Consider the following 23,467-nt stretch of genomic DNA (forward strand, 5'->3'; position numbering starts at 1 on the left):
TGGCCACTGAATTTGGACATAATGTCCAACCTCTCAGGTTAGTGCGGTATCATTGTATTATGGAGTCCTCTGTCTATCTCTCATGTAGAGAAAATGGGATAGTTGCACTACATGAGATAACAGAGGACTGCCCTTTTTCACTATACATTAATCCCTACAACTGTGATATCTTTAAGGACACATGACATCTGCAATGACTTCATCTTTGAAAGATGAAGTCACCCATAACAACAAACATGGACCTTCCAACCTTTCCAATAACACCACCATACAACCTGTGTCAAATAATTCAATTATAAATTTATCAAATTATAACCCCATACCTGATGAAATTACCAAATTACCATTCTATATAAAGGTCTAAACTTTCAATAACCTGAAAATATGACAAACAAAGAAATTATAATCGAAATTCAAGCTAAACTAGAAACAGACTCCATCAAGGAAATATTATTTCTTAAAATAAACAACATTTTAAATAGCAAAATAAAAATACAATACAACATTACTCCAAACCTACAAAAAGCCCTGAAGTCATTGTAAAAGAACCTGTATATAATGATTGCTAAAGCAGACAAAGGTGACACAGTGATCATCATTAACAAAACAGATTATCACAACAAAATAATAGAAATTTTAAATGATCAAAACAGATACCAAAAAGTCCTAAATTGACCCACCCTCATAAAACAAATTAATAATACACTGCATGAATTAAAAAATCAAAATAAGATAGATAAAATAACAATGAAAAATACCATACTCTGTACCACACGTATTCCATATATATTTGGACAAATTAATTAAAATCTCATGCATAAACACCACCACATCACCTTTATCAAAATTCTTAGTAAAAATACTCAAACCTTTACTAACCGAGTCAAAACCAATGATAAAAAAAACACAGACAACCTATTTATTTCAAAAAAATAACAAACCTAGCGCTATCCCACGAAGATGTCCTCACTTCTTTGGACACAACATCACTATACTCCAATGTGGACATCCCCAGAACATACATTACTCGTAGGATCACAAACAAAATTAACACCCAGAGTTATAAAACCTAATAAAACTAATAATTCAGCAAACTTCTTTAAATTTAACGATAACACATATATCTAAATTTTCGGACTCACCATGGGCCAAATTGTTAGTGGACAATTAGCAAATTGTTTCTATCACTGATGAGTGATAGAAACAATTTGCTAATTGATGAGTGACTATGTACTTCACAACCATATGCCTGGGAAAGGAGTGTCCTGGGTTCAATTCCTGTCGTTAACGTGAGGAGCTTAAGATCTTTCTCAGACATAACCAAGTTAGCTGGTCTTGGGCGTGGACTGCAGTTTATCTGGAGGTTTTTCCTCCCGCAAGCAGGCAAACCGCCCCCATGAACACATGCATCTGCAGACATTCTCTATCTGAATTTCAACAGTATATTTGACTAATAAAACTTCATGAGTCCAGATAGGCTCAGCATGGATATGACACCAACTCTGGGATCCTTTAGCATAATATCAAATTATGTCATCTTTAAATATGAAAGTTTAAAGTATAAAGAAAGCTCTGAAGTCTTAGTACACTATCCAAATTTTTGAAATTGCAGTTACATATCATATAAAATAACCCCCCCCCCCCCAATCTTTCATTTCCTTATAGTGTTATAATTTGAACATCACCCTCACCTGTAGTACATACAGCTATATTGGAAGGATAACTGTACACATAGTTCAGAGTTAACAGGTATAATCAGTTGTATTAAAGTTCCTGTTGTGCTCATAGTTTTATACATTGATAATAGTTTGAGACTAAAATGAAATAGCTATTAACTAGTTAATTGAATATTTTGCCTTTTATAGCAGTCACATATTAGTTCTTCATTTGTCTATTTCAGCCCTTTAATTTTGGTCCTTCTCAACATCCAGATAACTAATGGAATGTATACTTTACTAAAGTGATTATGCAATAATACATCTGTTTCTAGTTAATCAGACACTTTCCTGTCATTTGCAGTTGCTTAGGTTATTCTTCCCTGGTCTCTTCAGATAACTTTCTGTCATACTGTAATTATGTGTTCCTTGTCATGGCCTGTTCTTCTTGCTTTTCCTAAACATCACTCTTCTTCTGATGAATCAACAACATTTGCTTTTTATCCAACTCTTGCTTTAAAGTTTTGTTCACTGTTTCCCTTCCTGTCAATTTATTGTCCTAAGGTTAGGGATGAAGTCAGATATAGTTTCATCTAGACATAATTTTAGTACTTTTTTTTTTTAAATCTGATTAATGTGCTATAGGTCTTGTGTCCCTTCATGCATTCCATGCATGAAAGGACAGTCTTCTATTCCTCTTGTCCACACATGGACAAGAGGAATAGAAGAAAGCCATAATGACAGCATTAGCACATCAGCTCAAATGATAATATATTCCAAAAACAATTTGGATGTATTTTGGAGAATTTCACCAAAAGGAACTTGTTCGTATTTTGCTTGAACATCTGAGGATTGTAATCTTTGGGGAAGGCAGAGTGGAGGAAGACTGTTCCAAAGAACAGAAGTAGATGGTATGGAGGAGGAGGCAGTGATGGTTCGAGATGGACTGTAAAAGGATTTGGTTAGCAGTGACTTGTTTTAATGATTTTGGAGGAGAGTGGAGGAATAATAGTGGCCAATTCAGCAGAGCCCTGTCCATGAAAGTATCAGTAGAAGAGACACAAGGCAGAAACTGAACGTGTGTGAGTTGAAGTGGGTATGTGAGAGAAGGATTATTAATTGGCTGGATTGCCCTCTTCTGGATAGAATCAAACAATCTAATTGAGGATTTAGGTGCTCCATCCCAATATTCCATAGCTGGGTGGATTTGGGCTTTGTATATGATGTGCGAAAAAGTACAAATTTTTTGGCAGCTGCAGAAGCTGTAGTTGAAATGTGGCTGTGCTAGTGTTGGATCCTATTTCGTCTTAACCTATACTTTGGATCCGTCAATTTGTCACTACGATGTTCTTAAACAAAAAAATAAGTTGCTAGTTGATTTCTAATCCAAATATAGAGAAAATTTGTATTTATTAACTGTGCAACTCTATATCTAAATTAGTCCAAGAATTAAAGTAAAACCAACTCTGCCAAATGTAGATATTTCTTGAAAACGGTTCCTTGACATACTGTTGGCCACTGGGAGAACCAGGAGATCCTCATCTAAATACCAATAGTGACACTCTCTTGGCAACCTGTGGTATCTACTCAAAAGTAGAATTGCGATAAATACCTTGATGTCTTCTTCAGTTACTTGAAATACATGATTATTGTTCTGCATGGTGGCGTACAAAATAAGATATCTTCTGTCCATACGGGCTTATTGATAATTACTTTACCTTGCACAGCCACGCAACATTGTCTTATCGTGGCTAGAGGAAGATCATCATCATCGATGTCAGATTCGTCACACGCATAATAAAGCTCTATTTCCCCTGGAACGTCATTGGGAAGGTGGTCAGGCTGAAGATCTTCGTCATCAATATCCTCATTATCCATTTGATAATCAACATCAGGAGGAATAATAACTATGGATATATCTTGGCGATTGGAATTTGCTATGTCGTCCACAGCTAGCCCAAGTGTTCTGTAATGCTTTCCATAAAACTGAACTGGACTTATTGGATGAAATTCATCGGGGTCCATTTTTTCAGAGGTACTAAACCTAGAATAATAAAAAATATATTGACTCCTTGTAAGCCCACCGTTCTCAAATGAGTACAAGTCCATTTTGTACGCGTTCTTAACGCGTAATCAAACAGAGGTGCTGATATATAAAAAAATGTATTTAGTACTTACCTTTGTAACACATAAAGTCAGCACAATGAAAAAATATTTGAAAAAACTACAAGAAATAAAGCACTTGAATTATCATACAGGAATTGACAGGTCAGTTTTAGAATATGTACTGAAAAAGTATGACTGCAGCGTCACCTAACTTTTAATTTGCGAAAATGTAGCAGAATAGGGCTTGCTAAAACTGTAACTTTTCCCGATGTTTGACTATCGTGCAAGAGATGTCACCACTAGGCCATTTTAGGTGCTGTACTCAAATGAGTACATCGGAATAAAATGAATTAACTGCTGTACAGCTCCACATATACCTCATTTAAACAAAGCTCTAATGCCTTCAATCTATGAAGCAAATGATAATTTCAACCTTCAAATGCATCTGTGTATGTCATACAGTTGGCCAAAGCTTCTAGACAAGATACAGTATCTTAAAGCAATCAAAATCATTGACTATTCTTGGAAAGAAATAAAGCCAACAACAGTGAACCACTGTTAGATTTATTTCAGATATATCTTTAATATAAGGAACTGCTGTTGTGGAGTAATCTAGTGGCTCTCTATTAGTTTGTCTGCTATTAGGTGCATGATTTAACAGTCTGTTGAATGCATTCTGTTTGTTTGTTTGTTTGTTTGTTTAGGATTTTAACCATTATTGGTAAAATTCTTCAAAATACATCCAAATTGTTTTTGGAGTATATTATCATTTGAGCTAATATTCTAATACTGTCATTATGGCTTACATTTGCACAACATTGTAGTGTAAATTAATGTTCAGATTTCTCTTGGTTTGTGTAGATTATCTGCATATGGTATAAGAGAGAGAACTATTTGGAAGTCTGGTAACTAACATATTGAATGTAAATAATAGCTGTTTTTAGGGTAATAGTTTTTCTGGAGGTCAGAAGGTCAAATTTTTACCTTTTTAATTTGGAATTTTTTCTTTTAGGAACTTTCTATTAGTTAACTGATATCTTTAGTAAAATAGTTATATCTTTCTGTTATATTTAAAATTATTCATTGTTATGATACCATTGCTCTTTCACTCTGATTATTTTTCTGCTTCTTTAGAGATATCTTAATTCTATGTATTCTTTGAAATACATAGAATTTGAAATTCTGCTTGGTTACCTCATTAGATAATTCACATATGCCTCAATCTATCACTGTCGTAATATTGATAGCAAGAATTTCTTTAGAAGTTGAAACCTTTACTATGGATCTTGATGACTTGTTCACGAAGCTTTGAGGAAAAGTAGACTTCTCTGTTTGTAGAAAAGTGTTCTTTTCTTTTATCATTTGTGGTAAAGAAGACATATTTCTTTATTAAATTAGTTCTAACTTATGAATACTATATGGAGGTAGAGAGTTTTTTCATCCATCAGAACAGGCAAATGGGCACTGCATACACACAGATATGCAGCCATAAATATTTGCAAGGTGAAAGAAATAGAGTCCTCACCACATCCTACACCCATAATCAACTATGAGTTACATCATGGCAGTCAACCTCCTGGATGGAGACAACACATGATGATGATGATAATGAAAGTTCAGTACTAGGAATGGAGTAGAGTTCCTTTTGTAATTCTAAAATATTGTTGATTTGATTCAGTTCCAATTACATAGCTTTTGTTTCTTCTCAGAGCAAAGCTTTACTATATTATATTTAACAAAAAATTCTTGATTTAATCTTTACCTAGGTGTAAGCAAATAGTATGTGTGTGAAGCTTGTTGACATTTCCTTAGTATCTCATAATACAAAGCACACTTCCTTTCAGACATGTATGTCATTATTGGAAAGGTCAATCACTACCCATACTAGTTCTGACCTTTATTGAGGTCTCATCAATCCACAAAGATCCAAGGTTGAATTGATGCAAAAGCCACTTATTTTCATATATGCAGTAAAATGGTGTGTGATCATATTATTAAAATACTCTATGTCAAAGATGTAGGAAGTTTTTCACGTTCAATCTTATCAAATATAAGACTAGCCATGAAGATAATTTATACACATACTTTAATGCATACACTTGGGTAAGGATTAAAGCATAAATATAATTTCTTGTCAAATATACTTCATAACCAAATGAAAAAACTTATACAAAGCTTAACTAGTTCTCTTATTTATTTTGAAATGCCTTTGCTTGCATGTAATTTTACCTTGATTTTAATCAGATTGGTGTATTCAGAATGCCCGAATGCGTACTTAATATTCTCACTGTGTTCTTATTCATATTACTTTATGTACTTAATTGTCTTTATCCTTGCAAAAAAATGACACAGTTACTGTTAGCTAAAATATCAGATTAAAATATTCAGTTTTTTACTTCTGTGTTTTTACACACCATTCAAGTTTATTAACATTTTTGAATGTTAAATATTTTACTATATCTAAATGTCTGTATTTTATTATGATAGTTAATTAAAATTCACTTCATATATTTGATTTTTAAAATAAAAATGCATAACTTGGTTGGTATAATGTGTTTATATCCATATTAGAAGGTAAAAATCATTCACCAACCTTGTCAGCAGCAGCTGATCCACATACCAATCTAAAAAAAAATGGTTTGTTAGCAGTAAGTCTAGATGATGAGAAACCTTCATTCTGAACCAGAGCTGAAAGGAAAGCAGTATTCACAAGAAAACGAAATCTTCAGGGGGGAAAAAAAAAAAAAAAAAAACTGAACGATAGTGGTGTGATACTGCTGTAGAGATTGATGAATAATTTTTACCTTATCATTTGTAGTAAAGAAGACATTTCTTTATTAAATTAGTTCTAACTTATGAATACCATATGGAGGTAGAGTGTTTTTTGTCCCTCAGAACAAGCAAATGGGCATTATATTCTAATTTGAATATAAGCACAATATTCTAACCATGTGATACATTTTTATTTTAAAAATCAAATATATAAAGTGAATGTTGAAAAAAATATTGTCAGCAAAAATTTTAAAAGTGCTTTAATTATTGTACAGTTTGAGAAATAAAAAACAAAAGTAATTCTCCACCAGTAGACTTGGAAAACCTTAATTAAAAAATAATGAATAAAAATATATGTCTGTAATGCTAGGTGGTCTTACCTAGTATATCCGAAAAGATTAGCAATCGATTATGCATTTCAAGTTCCCCCCCCTCCATCCACAATTACTTTTTTAGTGGTATGTGACATGCGCAATTTTATAACTTATTGATTTTTATTCTCCTCCTAATAGATGTTAGATACCCTTTTGACAACTTTAATAAGAGAAATGCAAAATGATGCCATTTCGGGAAGGAGAAATGAGGCTCGTCTTGTTGCTCGCCGCTTCGTTCGTTCAGTAGCAAGAATATTTGTGATTCTTAGTGTTGAATTAGCACCAAACACAAGTCGCAAAAAGAGGTATGTCATTAATAAATTATATACATTGATTATAATTTACATGAGTTCACATTTTGAAAGGCTGTAACTGGGTAACTACTCAGCGGAATGATTTAATATTTAAACACGACAATGTATGCAGCAATGGAATTTTATTTTGCACAAAAACCAACATTAGGTCTAAAAGTTCCCACTAGGGTGATACATGGTGCTGCAATACCACACTTGGCAATTCAAAACGTCATAAGCATAGGGTACACATGGCGTGGTGTGTGGTTAAACAACAACAATGTGTTCGATGTGCTGTACCGTGTTGTCAGCAACTTGCTGAAATTGCAAAATCGTATGTTCAACAACAGAACGCATAGTTTCACTTGAAACTTTGTGGATATTGCATGTAATGCTTTAGGCTCACTAAGTTGTCCGTGATAGACAACATCTTTGATCTTTGAGATGTGTCCCCCACAACCAAAAATTGTAGGGGTTCAGATCCAGTGAGCACGCTAGCCACATTGTACGAAAATGGTGGCTGATGATTCCATCCTCAGTAAAATGTGTCTGAAGCAACTGCTCTACAGGGGTGGCGATGTGAGAAGGGGCACTATTCTGTATAAAATCTGTTGAATCCAGGCACTGACTCTGTTGAAGTGTTGGAATCACCTGATTGGCTGAGAGAGGGGATGCATATCACTGGCCATTAACAGTGCAGGAAACGAGACCAGCAGGACCAAAGCTTCTTGAAAAAGAAAGGTCCAATAATGAAGTCGGCTGTAAAACCACACCAAATGGTAATCTTTGGGGAATAAAGCAGAATCTTTAATGTGGGGTTTCAGTTTCCCAAATTCTGCTCTTGTGAATGTTCACAGCACCATCCAGATGGAAGTAACCTTCTTCAGTCCAGAAAATGTTCCAATGCCAGTTGTCCAGTTCAATCTGAGCAAGAAACTGCAGAACGAGTGTTTCTCGTGCAACCCTGGTCAAGATTAAGCAGTTGCTGAATGTGGGAAATCTTGTAAGTATAACAGCTCAAGATTTGCTTTACGAGTTGCCTTACTTTGTGAAATGCACTTACAAGTTTGTCTAAAAACTGTGCAATACCATGTACTTCTACTTCCTGTGACATTTAAAATTCTTTCTTCCTCCAATGCTGTGGCTACTTCCTCCACTGTCTGCCATTCAATGGGCTTCCGTCATCTGCCAGGTTTGACATCTAAGGAACCTGTTTCTTCAAACCAAATCATTTTGCATAAACCATTTGCAGTTATGGGACCTGTTTTTAATCCCTTTAATGTTCTGAACTTTTGGAATGCTGTCAAGTCATGGCTGTTAATTTAATAAAACATCACGAGAAGTGTGTGATCTTTTTAACATTGTGCTTTAACATGTTGTTTGCTCACAGACAATGAAACTTTCACTTTCCGCAGCCATCTACTTTTATAGAAACTTCTTCCAAAGTATACCTCATTGGGGACATTTGCATAAATGCTATGGTCACTGCATTTCACTTCGTGCCAGGAGTCTCGTACATAATTTACATGTATTGCAATGCCTTATATTGCCCTAGTAGCAACTTTTAGAACTAACGTTTTTTGCACAAAATAAAATTCCATTGCTACACATCATGTTAAATATTAAATCATTCCGCTCAGTAGTTACCCAGTTACAGCCTTTTGAAATGTGAACTTTAATTATAATCACTCTTTATTTTGTCTGAGATTCTATAGCTGTCATGAATATAACATAATTGTGTTTCCAGTATTCTTGCCACATAAAACAACTGATTTTTGAAATATTTGAAAAGAGGAATAACAAGAAAAACATGCATGTGCTATGTAGATATTTGCTGGTTTGTGTTCATCTGCAAACTACTAGCAACTTCTTGCATATCATGTTTAATTGAGAAAAAAACCAGTCTTGATGTTATATCAGCTCTTGTTTCTTATTGCACTGTTGGGGTTGTTTTATCATTTTGGCTGACTCCTTAAATGCTCTTGAAAAAATCTGTAATCTGTGTGGAGCATTTCAGTTTGTTGCCATAGTATTTGATGTATAGTTTCAGTTATATGTGCTACTTATCCTAATTTTTATTTTCTTTCATTCTCCACATCCTTGCTTTGCTCAGGCTTGCTGTAATGTTTTTTTCCCACTGAGACTCCAAAGTTTGGTTCTTGTTTTAAAATTTTCTTTCTTTCTTTTCTGAATAATATTTGTGTCTATAGTTCACCTCTGAAAGTTGCTTGAGATTAATTCCTTTTCAACTTTCTTTATTTATTTTCAACTTTATTCTAAATATCATGTGCATTTTTATCCTGCTTAAAATGAAGTGATGGACACTTCTAGTTTAATTTTCATTTTTTTCTTTTGTGTCTTCTCTCTGTATGAATTTGGGCTCAATTTTATGTTGGAAAATGTATTAGTGATGACTGGTCCCTGTCCTGAACAGAACCCAGCAGACTCTTATAATTATAATCAAATTTTTCCTTTTCTTCACCTTTTCCAGAACATTTCTATATGCCCTGGATTGCTATCCTTTATTCTTGTTTAGATACTCCAGCAAGGACCAGCTTTTTTGTTTTCTTTATGTCAGCCTTCTCTAATGATTCATAAATTTCTTCCACTTTTTTTCTTATGAGAACATTCTCTGGAATAATAGGCACAACCAGAGCCACACTTATGCACAGGTGCATGAGCCTCTAGCCTCTCATGAGCCCCTAAAAATTTAGGGCCAATTTAAGGGCCCCATACAACGGGGCCCACCTGCCTCGTGAAAAGTATAAGGATGAGGCACAAATAAGTTCCATTGTTTGCTTTGGTTCCTGATAAAGCAGTCAGGATCTTGTTTAATTGGGCCATTTCCCATCTAACATAAAATTCCATCATGTATCATGTTTGTTTCTCATTTAAATTAATATAGAATATAGTTTGGGAGGTTCCAAATTATCAACCAATCATTCATTCAGTTTCCAGCAAATACTAACAGGACACACCACTTGTCTCTAGATTGGATATTATATCAGGAGCTCTTGCTAGATTTCTACACTGGAGGTCATCTCCCGGTTATCTGGCTTTGAGCCTTAAGTAACCCCATAAATATATTAATTCATAAATAAATGAAATATTTATTATAGATAAAAGGATATGTCAACATTTATTTTGTTATACATGCTTGAAAATGAAAATTACAGCAGCTGAGTTTAAGATATTTGCTCTGAAATCAAAACACATTCATTCAGAAGTTAAAGTTTCATAATTGTACACAGTATGTTAAAAGGGAGGAATTGACATTCTTTCAAGTTTAGAAGAATAATATTTCACCATGTTTCAACATTTCAATGCTCAACACGTATCCTTTCACAGTTAAGTCGTTTCCATTTTCCAGCGGTATAACCTTTTTCCACAAACAGGGCTCTTTTGAACCTGGTGAGCATTGCTACCCCAAAAGTATAACTTCCCCAGTTGGAGGAAATGCTGACTAGACCTCTAGGTGGTAGATGTCTTTCATCACCTTGTGAAATACAACTACCTTGTTTATTAGAGACCTGAAGTGGCTGCAGCCATGTTTGGTCACTAGTTTCTACCCCTCCCTCTCTTCTCACATGCAGTGAGAGTGATACCCTCAATGACATACCACTCACACTGTAGAGGAATCTACTCCATTCGAGGGTAGCAATAAAATGGTTTCACAGGCCAACCACTGGTTAGTGTGTGGAACCGAATCAGTTAGTAATGAATCCAGAGGCTTCCCAATCAGCTAGTGTCAAATCTTGCATCCATGTATTTTACCAGTTCATGACTGGAGGGAGCCCAAATACTGTGGCTGCCGGGGGGGGTCTCTCGAGGCCACATGTGGAGACAGAGTTCTCTCTCTGTGGGTAGTAGTTTATGAGTTTTTTTATCTCTTCCTCACCAGATACAATTTTTATTTATTTCGTATGGTGATTCAATGGCCATGAGTCCCTATTACGGAGAGGTACGGCACCACCTCAATCCCTTCTATTTTTATTCGGGCTTGGGACCGGCATAGCTGACATTTCAGATCTATGGCTGGAGGGATTGTGTTAGGTATACCGGATACGATCAATTGATTACATAAAGGTTTTCTGCAAATTTTGAAAAATTATAATTATTATTTTATTGATTGTAGTAACCCTTGTTTATGTCGAAAAAACTCCGATGGAAAGACGATTATGTTGCTTATGGATTCACTTGTACAACAGAAAAAAGATGGTACGAAACGACCACAGTGCATTTTATGTTGCAAAATATTTTCAAACTCCAATTTTAAACCGTCGAAGTTGTTAGAGCATTTCAGCAATCAGCATGGTGGTGAATCTGCAGGATTGATATCAGCGGTACTATCACAAAATTTGACATTGCCGCAGTTCAAAAGTCAAAAGTCCTTGTTAGAAGCTTCTTATCAAGTGGCATATCTGGGTGCTAAGAAAAGAAAAGGTCATACAATAGTTGAGGAATTACTAAAACCATGTGCACTTGAAATTGCAAAAATTGTATTGGGTTCTGAAGCACAAAGGAAAATTCAGCAGATTCCGTTATCGAACGATGTGATTCGCTCACACATTCAAGATCTCAGTGTTGATATTTTACTGCAAGTAGTAGAAGATATCAATGTTAGTCCTCTAAAAGTGAGTATTCAACTGGATGAGTCAACTGATGTTGATAATTGAAGTCAGTTGTTGGTATGTGTGTGATACATTAAGGAAAAAGAAATGTTGGAAGAATTTTTATTTTGTGAGCCACTGGAATTGACCACAAAAGGAATGATGTTTTCAATCATATTAAAAACTTTTTTTGAAACATCAAATACCCATGAATGTGATAGGCTCAATTTGCACTGATGGTGCCCCTGCAATGTTGGGCAAAAATTCTGGATTTTTTTCATACATCAAGACAGAAATACAGCAAGTTACAATAACGCATTGCATGTTGCACCGTTATGCACTTGCATCGAAAGCTTTGCCAGAGAATTTAAAACAACACTTAACTATCGCAGTAAATGTAGTAAAGTATGTCTGAGGAAGAGCGCTTGATCATTGTATCTTTCGTGCTTTGTGCAAAGAAATCGGTGCTGTTCATACTGTGCTTCTTTATCACACTGAAGTACGGTGGCTCTCCAAAGACCGCATGCTAAGCAGGGTTTTTGAATTGCGCGAGGAAATTATACAGTTTCTTACTAACCAAAATTGTGATTTAGTTAAAGCTTTTGAAAAAAAGAAGCAATACTTCGACTAGTCTAATCAACAGATATATTTAGCCACCTGAATGAATTAAACACATCAATGCAAGGATTTGGTAAAAACATAATAACAGCTAGTGAAAAATTATCTTCATTTATTGAAAAACTAAAAATTTGGAAACGTCGAGTTGAAAATGGGAATTTTGCAAACTTTCCTTTGCTTGATTCATTCGTTCTGGAAAATGAGAAAATAATAATTATACCTGAAATATCAATACACCTCCAACAATTGAGTGAATCATTTCATGGATACTTTACCACGGGAAATATTAGCAGAGTTCAGCGATGGATACTGGATCCATTTCTATTTGACCCAGATTCGATGGACAACAGCTATTTAATAAAAGACAATCTTATTGAAATATGAGCCAATGCCCGTATTCAAATGGAATTTGAAAAACTGGACTTGAACAATTCTGGTGTACACAGTTGGAACCTTATCCACAGCTGACAAAAGGCATTGCAGACACTTTTACCATTTGCCACCACCTACCTGTGTGAAATGGGATTTTCATCACTTTTGCATATAAAAACAAAAGCCAGAACTTGCTTAAATGCAAGTGATGACTTATTTGTGGCTCTTTCAAAAAAGAAGCCTCGCTTCAAAAGCATTATTATGAATAAAGAACAACAACTAAGCCATTAAAAATTGAGATATTGTTTTGTGTGTATATGTAAATATATGCATTTATTTTTCAATAAATAAATTATCTTGCAATAGATGTAATTTCCTAAATAAAGAAATAGAAACACATTTTTCAAGGGGGTGCGAGAACTTATTTTTAGGTTCAAGGCGGTTTCGATCACTAAAAAGGTTAAGACCCACTGCTCTATACAAATCTCAATCAACTCAACCACGGAATACTGCTCCCATCTTTGTGGTGGTGCACCAAAATCCTCTCTGATTCCTAGATTCTGTCCGGAAGAGGGCAGTCCAACTAATTAATGATCGCCTCTCACACATCCACTTCAATCCCCCCCACCCTCCACAAACACACACCCATTCCGTTTCTGCCTTGTGATTTTTCTACACATACTTTCACTGACAGTGCTCTGCTGAAATGGCCACTGTTATTCCTCCACTCTCCTCCAAAATCATTAGAACAAGGCCAACTGCTAACCAACACCCTTTTAAAGTCCATGTTGAGACTCACTGCCCCTACTTAATTCCCCCCCCCCCCCCTCTTTCATTCATTCTACATTCATTTCTTGGAACTGTTCTTCCCGAAGGAATACAACCATCAACTCTTTGAACAACACAGAATAGATTCCTCCTCTCTTCTTTTCCTGTTGCCCACACACAGCACTAATGTGCTGTAGTTCTTCTTGTGTCCTTTTATGTCTGGATCAGATATTTTTAAAAAAAAAATGTTGTATAATGTTATTTTAAATGTATGTCATTACTGCATTACTCAGAAAAGTGAACGTTATTCTGATTTTGGATTTGAGTAAGCACAATTGATGAAAAGAATTTAATTATATCATTTACATTACTTTTAGATTGAGTGGAATTTCTTCTGAGAATTTAATTTGTTTGAGAGTATTGATGTCACATCCTGAAGGCATGGTGATCTTTTAAAATAAGCAGTTATGTTTTAGCCTAATACATATTGCTTTGTGCAAATACTGCTGTGTGTGTCTGGATACTTGTGAAAGTAAATAAATTTAATCTCGTGATAACACCATCTTTCTTATTGGTGGTTTGAAGTTGCTTGTAAAATGTTCCATGTTTGGTTTTAGAAGCAGGGTTTTGAGATAATCTAACCCTTAGCCTACCCATAATGTTAATATACTGTAGAGTTATTAGAAACTTTTGTATGTGAAATTCATATAAAATAAGATGCATCAAAAATTATACTCTTCTTCTTGTTTGTGCTAACTGATGGGTGAATAGTTCTATTGTATTAATCTTGACAAATGGCCCTCTTTCAAAGCTTAAATTTTGATGCAAAACAAAATATTTAGTTTTGATTTAAACTAAATATTTTGTTTAAAATATTTAGTTTAAATCAAAGAACGCTCTCAGTCTAGGACATAACTTTGCCGTTATTTTGTTTTATATTAAGTTTTATGGGAGAGAGTTTCTGCAAAGAAGTCCAGTATTTTTGTACTAATTTCTACTTACCAGAATTAATCAAAATAATTATTCATTTTATCCAAAGCCTAGATCTCTCAATTTCTGATATAAATTCTTATGCTTCAGCAGATTACTGGTGCTTATCTCTTTCACTTTAATTGAATAGGTTTAGTTATAATTGAATTAATTGGTATTTATCATCCTCCTTTCCTGTGTAGTTTGAGTGGCACATCTCAACCACTGACTAAATGTCGCCGAGTATTCCAAGCTCTGATTACTCTTGCTGTAGAAGAACTTTGTGAAACTGCTGATTCTTTAATTGCACCTGTTCGTATGGGTGTAGCACGGCCTACTGCCCCATTTTCCCTAGTTCCATCTTGTATGGAAGCCATTCATGTGAGTATACTGTACAATATTTTTGATATTCCTTTTGTTTGAATTGGCCCTTTTAAAAAAAAAAAAAAAAAAAAAAATGAAAATTCAGAAAAATTCTGTTTTTTTTTTCTTATGTGTGTGTGTGTGTGTGTGTGTGTGTGTGTGTGTGTGTTATATGTTGTTAAATGTAAATGCACATATTTCAGAACATTTAATTATATTCAAAATGATCTAGTGGTGTTTTTAGTAGTAGTAGTAACAACAATAATAATGTGCTGTTTGTGTATGCAGCAACTTTTCATATTCTTATTGAGTAAGAACCATTTGTTACTTTTTCCTCAATAATGCACTGTTTCTGGCAAAGATTTTTCTTAATATATCAATGATACTCTATGAGGATGGTCTGAAAAGTGCTCAGCCTAACAATGAAAAAAGGAATTTATAATTTAAAAATTATTTTTATTTTTCAACATAATCTCCCTTAAGACTAATACATTTATTCCAGTGCCGTTATTCCATCCTCAGTAAGATTCTCAAAATTGCCTCTACAGTTGCAGTCACCTCTTGATTCAAAGAAATCTGCTGACCAGTGAGAAAGGGTTTCATTTTTGGGAAGAGATAGAAGTCAGAGGGAGGGAACAAATCTGAGTAATAGGATGGATGTTCCAGCATAGTGCAGATCCTTTAATTTTCCCATTGCCAAAACACCTTTGTGGACAGGTGCATTGCCCTGATCAAAGATGATTTTTTTCTTCTGAAAACCGAGGCTTTACTCACGAATTTTTTCATCTAGTCTGGTTAAAAGATCAGAATAATATTCCCTGGTTATTGTTTTACCCTTTTCAAGATAATTAATAAACAAAATGCCTTTAGTATCTCAAAACACCGATGCCATGATCTTTCCTGTTGATGGAACTGACTTTGTCTTCTTTGGCGCTAAACAACTGGCTTCTGTCCACTGTTTTCACTGCTGTTTGATTTCTGGCGAATCCAAGCCTCATCCATAATAATAAATTGATGCATAAAATCATTGTTATTCTTGTTAAAACGCTCCAAGCACTGTTCAGAGATTTTCATGCGAGTGCGTTTTTGATCTGCTGTGAGCAAGCATGGCACCCATCTTGCTCGAAGCTTTTTCATTTGCAATTCTTCGTACAAAATATATCCTACACTATTATTTTTATGGCTATTTTGCCTCCTTTTGTTTAGGAGTGCCTCTGTTTTAATGTCATTGGCTTTTTACTCAAGAATTCTTAGGGCATTGCAGATGTATTTTAGGGACAAATATATGTAGCATAATTGAAGAAAATTCGCACATACCTTTTCTTGGATGTTGTTGCCTGCTTCTTTCTGTGGTGTGCATACTTCTGCTGTTATGGTGTTGAAAGGGGAGTGGGGGGCTTAGGCATTGTGGGGGAATCAATTTGAAAAAACTTGGGTTTTTTGTATAATATATACATATAATAGTTTTTAAGAGGAGTAACATGGGACTTTTCGAAATAATACCTGTATATATCCTACATGTTCTTTTGAAATGCCTATAGTTTTAGCAATTTCACACACTTTGTCTCACTAGTCGTTCAATACCATATCATGCTCAATGATTTCTGTTGTTATACTTTTTGGACATCCTTAACTCGCCAGCCCATTTCTTAATTGTCGAGCACGAAGGAGAAGAGTGCCCATAAACTTTTATGAACTTCAGATGAATTTCTTTTGGCATTAAACCTTCTTTTATGAAGAATTTTATAACTGCATGATACTCAATTTTATCCATTTCAAGGAACATAGACAATACTTTTGCTTCTGACAGCTGTATAAAACAAACTACTTGATAGAATGACTTGCGATTTCACACAGATACTTATGACAGATGCACCAACTTAAGTATTAAAAAAAAAAAAAAAAAAAAAAAAAAAAAAAAAAGTATGATAGGGTTGCCATCTATGGTCGAGGCCAAGAACTTTTCAGACCATCCTTGTACAATGTTGTCATTGGTTACTTCTTGTCTACTGTTATATAGTTAATGAGGAATGGTATTCATAACACTCAATCGGATATAGCAATGAAATAAATTATTATTTCATCGTTAAAAGTTGGTGTTCTCTGTAGTTATAGTAGATCAGACTCACACCATTCTTTCTTATTACTGCTACTTATATTTACCTCTAAGTTTAACTTTCATTCTGTAGAAATAAATCTTGCATTATTACACTGTTTTATATTTCTTACTCTTTTAACCTCCCTACCGGCTGATGTGGATGAAATAGTGACACCAAATTGCACTTCTTATCCATGTTATTCAATGGGTGTTAGAGCTTCCTATCCAGATTTAGCTGAACGTCTATAGATGTCGTGGCCGGTTGGGAGGGTTAATTAGTCAGTAACATGTTTCTTAAGAGCATTTCTTATTAAATCTGTCAAGTTTCTCCAGTCCTATTTTTATCTCATTGTTTCTTTTTTCAAAGCATCTTTTTAATTAAAAAAATAATAGTAATAAAAACAAGGAAAGTTTTTCATTGTAGGCATAGTCACACTGTTTGCTTGTTGTGCCCATATTTCCTTCTTGAATGTTAAAATATTCCATTTTTACATATCCTGAAAATGCAATCATGCATATCATCATCATCAAATTTCTGACATGTACCCTCAAAGGGTGTATAGGATATGATAGTACTACATTAAAAATCATGTATATTCATATCAATAAATAGTTTCACTTTCTTCTTAACATATTGGGCTGAATTGCCTGTCACAGCCAAGCTAATCTGCTTAATATGCTGTGTCTGTCACATATAGTATCTATTTTCAGTCCATTTTGTTTCTGTTGCTTGTTGGAAATTGCTGGGAGGAAAAACATGAGACTATCTAATGCATCTTCATTTGTAAAAATCTTATCATGGTTTTCACATTCTAACTAGAATTGTAACTTGAGTGTTTCCAACCAAAGTGTGTTGTTCTGAATGATTGAACTATGGAGGTTTCGAGAATGTGTGTAATAATTCACATATATAGTGAACAAGTAGTGTCATCTTCAGTTGCTGTTCATGGTTTTTCTCTTCTATTTGCATAGTATTGAATGTAATATTTTGCTTTTTCATAAAAGCATCATCAGGCATAAAATATAAGAACATACTACATCCAGTAATCACTGGAAAGGCAGTAACATACAACACATTTATTGTATTTGTGAGCACATTCAATCGCAGTACTCATAAAGGCAGCCTTTGACAAGAGTGAAAGTGTTATAGTGAAATTTTCCAAATTTTGTGGAGTTTAAAATAGCCATACTTTGTTAAAATTTGGTATGTATTTTAAATGTTCTGCTTTGCAAACATGTTTGTTTATTAATTTTGTTCAGGAGAGTGCATGTGGAGTCTCAGAGGTATGCTCTGCTGGGAAAGACTCGGTACTAGAGTAATTTCGGCAGATGTTTATGTTCATGATCAGTGAATTTGTTTCAGAATGTCACTGTTTATGCAGGTCTGCATCAGATCTGCATTGCAAGAATTAAGCATATCATAACTGGCTCTCATCCAAAACTCTGTCTTCCTTTATTACGAAAAATTAGATTAACTGCAAGAAAACACTCAATATATCTAAAGCTGATTTTCAAAGAGCTAAAAGCAGAAAATTTGTATCCTGTCCAAATGTCAGTTATACCTTCTAGTCTCTTGCCAAAGTTAGCAACTATAACTTCTGTTCAGCATTTGTTTTCTCTCTCCTGTTACACTGCAGTGGTTATACTGCATCATCAACCTGCAGAAAAGCCTCCTTGCTTCTTACTCCTCAAATTCTTGTACAGTTAATCTTCGTAAATGTTCCCTAACCATCCACTCAACACTTAGTACTTCATTTGGCCTTTTGCCAAAAGAGATAAGAAGAATCTTGTTCAAATTGGATACCAAAAAGTCTCTTCATTCTGAAAGTCTTTCTTTTTTGTTCTCAAGATTCATGTTCTCCCAGAATTGACTCATTCTATTACCTTCTTACACTGTTATTCCAGGTGTCCATCTTGTAACCCATATACAACCTCTTCTTAAGAAGAATGAACAATCTTTCATCAGGCTACTATATTTCTCAAAGTGTGATAAGCGTACCTTCAAGGATATGGGAAACGTCTTCAGCGTGGGGGAGGGATATGTGACAGTTTTCAGCTATGTATCATTAACACATGGAATCGTTATTAAGAAAAAAAAGAATTATTTTAAACATATATATATTTCTCAATAAATTGTATATCATCATCATCAAATTCCTGACATGTACCCTCAAGGGGTGTATGGGATATGATATTACTACATGAAAAATTTACATCATTACTAACTTCCTATCTACAATTTTCCTCCAAATCAGTCTGTTACTTGTCAAGACTCCAATAATATCATTATCAGATATTATATTTCTATTGTTTAAGGCACTTTGTACCGTATCAATCCACCTATATCTTGGTCTTCCTCTGGGTCGTTTTCCTGCCAACCTGACAGAGAACACTTGTTTTATTAATCTTTCCTCGCCCATTAAGTGACCATACCACCTCAGATTAGCTCTGCTAATGCATTCCTAGATGCTGACAATGTCAAGTTCTTTCCTAATATCCTCATTTTTAATATGATATTGCCATTGATGCCATCTGTTCACGTCTCTAATCTTTCTCAGGACTCTCATATCTGTGGTCTCTAGTCTTTGGTCAAGTGTTTTACTTCTGACCCAGCTCTCTGATCCATAAGTTAAAACTGGTTTGAACACTGTCTTGTACAGCTAATTTAGTATTCCGACTAATTTCTCTCTTATTCCATATGAATTTATTCAGTTGACTGCCTAATATACCAGCTTTGTTGATTCTGTTGTCTATTTCCATATTTAATTTACCATCTTCAGTAAAAATCTTACCTAAGTAGCTGAAATGTTTTACTTGTTCCACAGGTTCCCCGTTCACAACACAATTGACATTTTCAACAATTCTACCTATTTTCATCGTCTGTCTTTTTAATGCTGACCTTCATACCATATCTATTACAACAGTTACTCAATTAAGTCAGGGACTCTTGCAAACTTGTAGCGGATTTGTTTAGAAGTATAACATCGTCTGCATAAAGCAAAGAGCTGACATTTAACATCTCCCATTCTGATATCATGTTTAGTACCACTTTCCTTCATAATGTGGTCCATATAGATAATGAATAACAGAGGGGATAATGTACATCCTTGTCTCACACCAGATTTAACATTAAACCATCTTCCTGTACTTCCTTCAATTCTAACTGCCGTCTTACAACTCAAATAAAGACTAAGTATTGCTTGATATAATGCCCTATTGACACCATATAACTGTAGCGTATTGAATAGCTTCTCTCTTGGCACCTTGTCATATGCCTTTTCCAGATGAACAAAACTTAAATACAGATCTTTGTTATATTCCCATGCTTTTTCAACTATTTGTCGTAAAGCGAAGATCTGATCCTGACAGCCTCTATTTGGCCTGAATCCAGCTTGTTCTTCATTAAGCTTTTCTTCTACAATTCTTCTCAACCGTTGTAGGGAAATACCTCTGTAAAAGCTTGTTCTTCATTAAGCTTTTCTTCTACAATTCTTCTCAACACTCAGTAGGGAAATACCTCTGTAATTCTCACATTGTTTTATTTCCCTTTTTATATATGGGCTCTATTAGAGCTCTACTCCAATCATCGGGAATTCATCCCTCTGTCCAGGCTTTCTGAACTATGCAGTGCATACACTGTAAGACTTTTATACCACCATATTTCAGCATTTCTAGTCGAATATCATCTACTCCTGCTTCCTTTCCACATTTCAAGCCTTTGATGGCTTTTTCTACTTCAAGTATGGATATGTATTCCTGACTATTGCCTGTTGAGTGTTTTTTTACCACTCTGCTATCACTGCTTGTTTCATTTAGCAATTTTTCGAAGTAATTACTCCATACTTCAAGGATATCTTTTTCTCCTGTTTTCATGTCACCTTTATCATCTCTAACTCCTTTTACAGCACTCTTTCTTCCATTTCTAAGCTTCTTCAACAACCTTCTTCAAAAAATAGTGATCGCTTCCAATTTCAAATCCTCTGTGCACTCTGGTGTCCTGCACCAGGGAGAAAACATCACTATCAACAATAACATAGTCAATGAGACTTTTCTTATTCCTTGCCTCTTCTCTCCATGTGAATTTGTGCACATTGTTATGTTGGAACGTGGTGTTAGTAATAACCAGTCCATGTCCTGAGCAGAAATCCAGCAGGTATCCAGGTAATCCAGCTTTACTCTTTTTTCCAAATTTTCCCAAAATATTTTTGTATTTCTGACAATCATTTCCTGTTCTGCTATTAAGATCCCCAACAAGGACCAACTTTTCCTTTTTCATTGTGTCAGTTACTTTTTCTAAGCATCAAAAAATTCTTCCACTTCTACCTTAGTAGAACTTGCTGTGGGACCATAGGCACAAATAAGTCTCATTGTAAAATTCCCATTCTGATATTTGCCCACATCACTCTACTTGAGACTGACTGCCATTCAAGAAGATTAGCCTCATATTTTGTGTTGAATACTATTGCTACTCCTTATTTTCCTTGAGTGTCATTTCCTGAATATAACATTTTGTATTTATTGTTCAGAAAGATCTCACCAGTTTTTGTATTTTTTGTTTAAGTCACCCCTATTATGTCGATCTTGTACTTATCTAATTCCTCAGCTAGCTCCATTTCTTTGCCATTCAGGCTTGTTATGTTGATAGTACCAATACTTTAACTCTGGTGATGTTGAATTGGGGTGTGTTTTCAGATTGGTTCTGGTTGCTGACTTTTCGCTGTTCACCCTGGTTCCTTGGCGAAAACAATGAGTGTCCTTGTTTAACCGGGCAACGCCCCAGACGGTATGAAATTTTGTCATGTTGTACCATCATTTTCTATATTTGTTTAAGTCACTAAGAATACAGGTTTTTCGGCTAATCCCAAATTGCCAGCCCATCCTCATTCGTTCAGTAACCAGGTAGATACCCAACAGGGTGCACCACGGAGGGGAGGATTGGACATTAGATCAGAAGCCCTGGTCGGTTCTCCGCATTCCTTTAAAGGCTATGTGAAGGTCTCCTCTCAGTTATACAGCTTTGACCCTTAAGCACCCCATAAATTATATATTATTTATGAATTCTGCTACTCAAATTGTGACAACTGCTTCATTTGTCACAATTCATGGGCGATCACTTGTGAATCAATAGTAGTTGTAATTAAGATATTAATCACTGTGTTTCATTAGTTGATCATTTTACAAATTTGTCGTTAGTTGAAATAACGATTAATAGGTTTGTACTACTTTTGACCCAATACCCGATTTTCCCTATCAGTTGATTCCGACCGTGGGTGACTTTGTTGGCTTTGCCCACAAAGTATTCCTGGTGAGATTTTTACAGGGTAGTTCACCATTGTTTTTAACCCCCCCCCCCCCCCCCCCCCCAAAAAAAAAAACTTATCTGGGCTCAAGACCGCCGTGTGGCTGGGACGTATTCATGACTGTAATCCCATGTGTTCACGGGGCCGGTTTGCCTATTTTTAGGGACAAAAATCCTGAGTTTCTGGGTGGAAAAAACCCCCTACCATTATATGAGAACAGCTGATTCACCTTTAGTCGAAATAGACCAGATAAAGGTTCCTCATGTCACTGGTGAGGATTGAACGCAGGTCTTTCCAACCAAAGCGCTTTGTCTAATATGACTGAGGTACGGAGGCTCTCTCTATTGTATCTTGATCAAATGAAATTGAGATAAGGGTGGGTCATCTGACATCTCTAAAGAACGAACCAGGAAGATGAAAAAAACTTCGTAAGTACGATATGAATTGCTTGAAATGTAGATTTTCATGGACAGGAAATGAAGAGGAACCTATTCCATTATGTGTCATTTGTGGTGTAACTTTAAAAAATGAAAGCATGAAACCATCTAATTTAAATCACCATTGGCATGTTTGTATGTAAGTTATCAAGCCATCCTTTTATCTATGACTGAACAAACACATAATAACCACAGTAATAAGTTTTAATAAGTAAATATTTCATCCTAAGTATCTTAGGACATCGTCAGTACAGTTAATTCAAACAATACTAGGAATAATATTGTTGTGTCCCATTTTATGATTTTATTCTATATAGTAATTTCCTCTTATCTATGTTCTACTATTATCTATGCCCGAGATATCACCAAAATTTTTTACTAATACTTAAGTTATTTCTCCCCTTAGTATCCCTAATATTTGTATTATGCTGCACCTTTTGGGATATTTAGTTTAAGATATTATATGCAAAAACAAGGAGAAAGAACTAAAATATGTCAGAAAGTGTAACTATGTTGCAGTCATGACACTTTATCTCGTTTCTTAACACATTAATTTCCCGCGTGATTAGGTTCGTAATTTTTCAAGTGGTGCATTGGACAGCAATTTCAGACAACTGTTTTATCATTGGACAAAAGGTTTATTTAATTCCTTAACATGGTGCAATTCAAATATTAGTTATTACTCAATTCAATGCTATACTAAATATTTACAAACTGACATTAGCTTATCAT

General features: G+C 34.9%; 1 protein-coding gene across 5 annotated transcripts in view; it reads left to right on the forward strand.

The window, feature by feature from the left end:
• hyd (E3 ubiquitin-protein ligase hyd) overlaps positions 1–23,467 on the forward strand; it is a 680,323-nt gene that overhangs the window by 379,407 nt on the left and 277,449 nt on the right. For all 5 annotated transcript variants that reach the window (XM_090411567.1, XM_090411569.1, XM_090411568.1 and 2 more), the window contains 2 exons: positions 7,046–7,212; positions 14,741–14,918. In XM_090411567.1, the coding sequence (XP_090267693.1) occupies positions 7,046–7,212; positions 14,741–14,918 (345 nt within the window). The remainder of the gene's footprint in view (positions 1–7,045; positions 7,213–14,740; positions 14,919–23,467) is intronic.

This window comes from Typopeltis vanoorti, chromosome 21, assembly GCF_054136105.1.
Source record: "Typopeltis vanoorti isolate ZY-2024b chromosome 21, IOZ_Tvanoo_1.0, whole genome shotgun sequence".
Taxonomy (NCBI): Eukaryota; Metazoa; Arthropoda; class Arachnida; order Uropygi; family Thelyphonidae; genus Typopeltis; species Typopeltis vanoorti.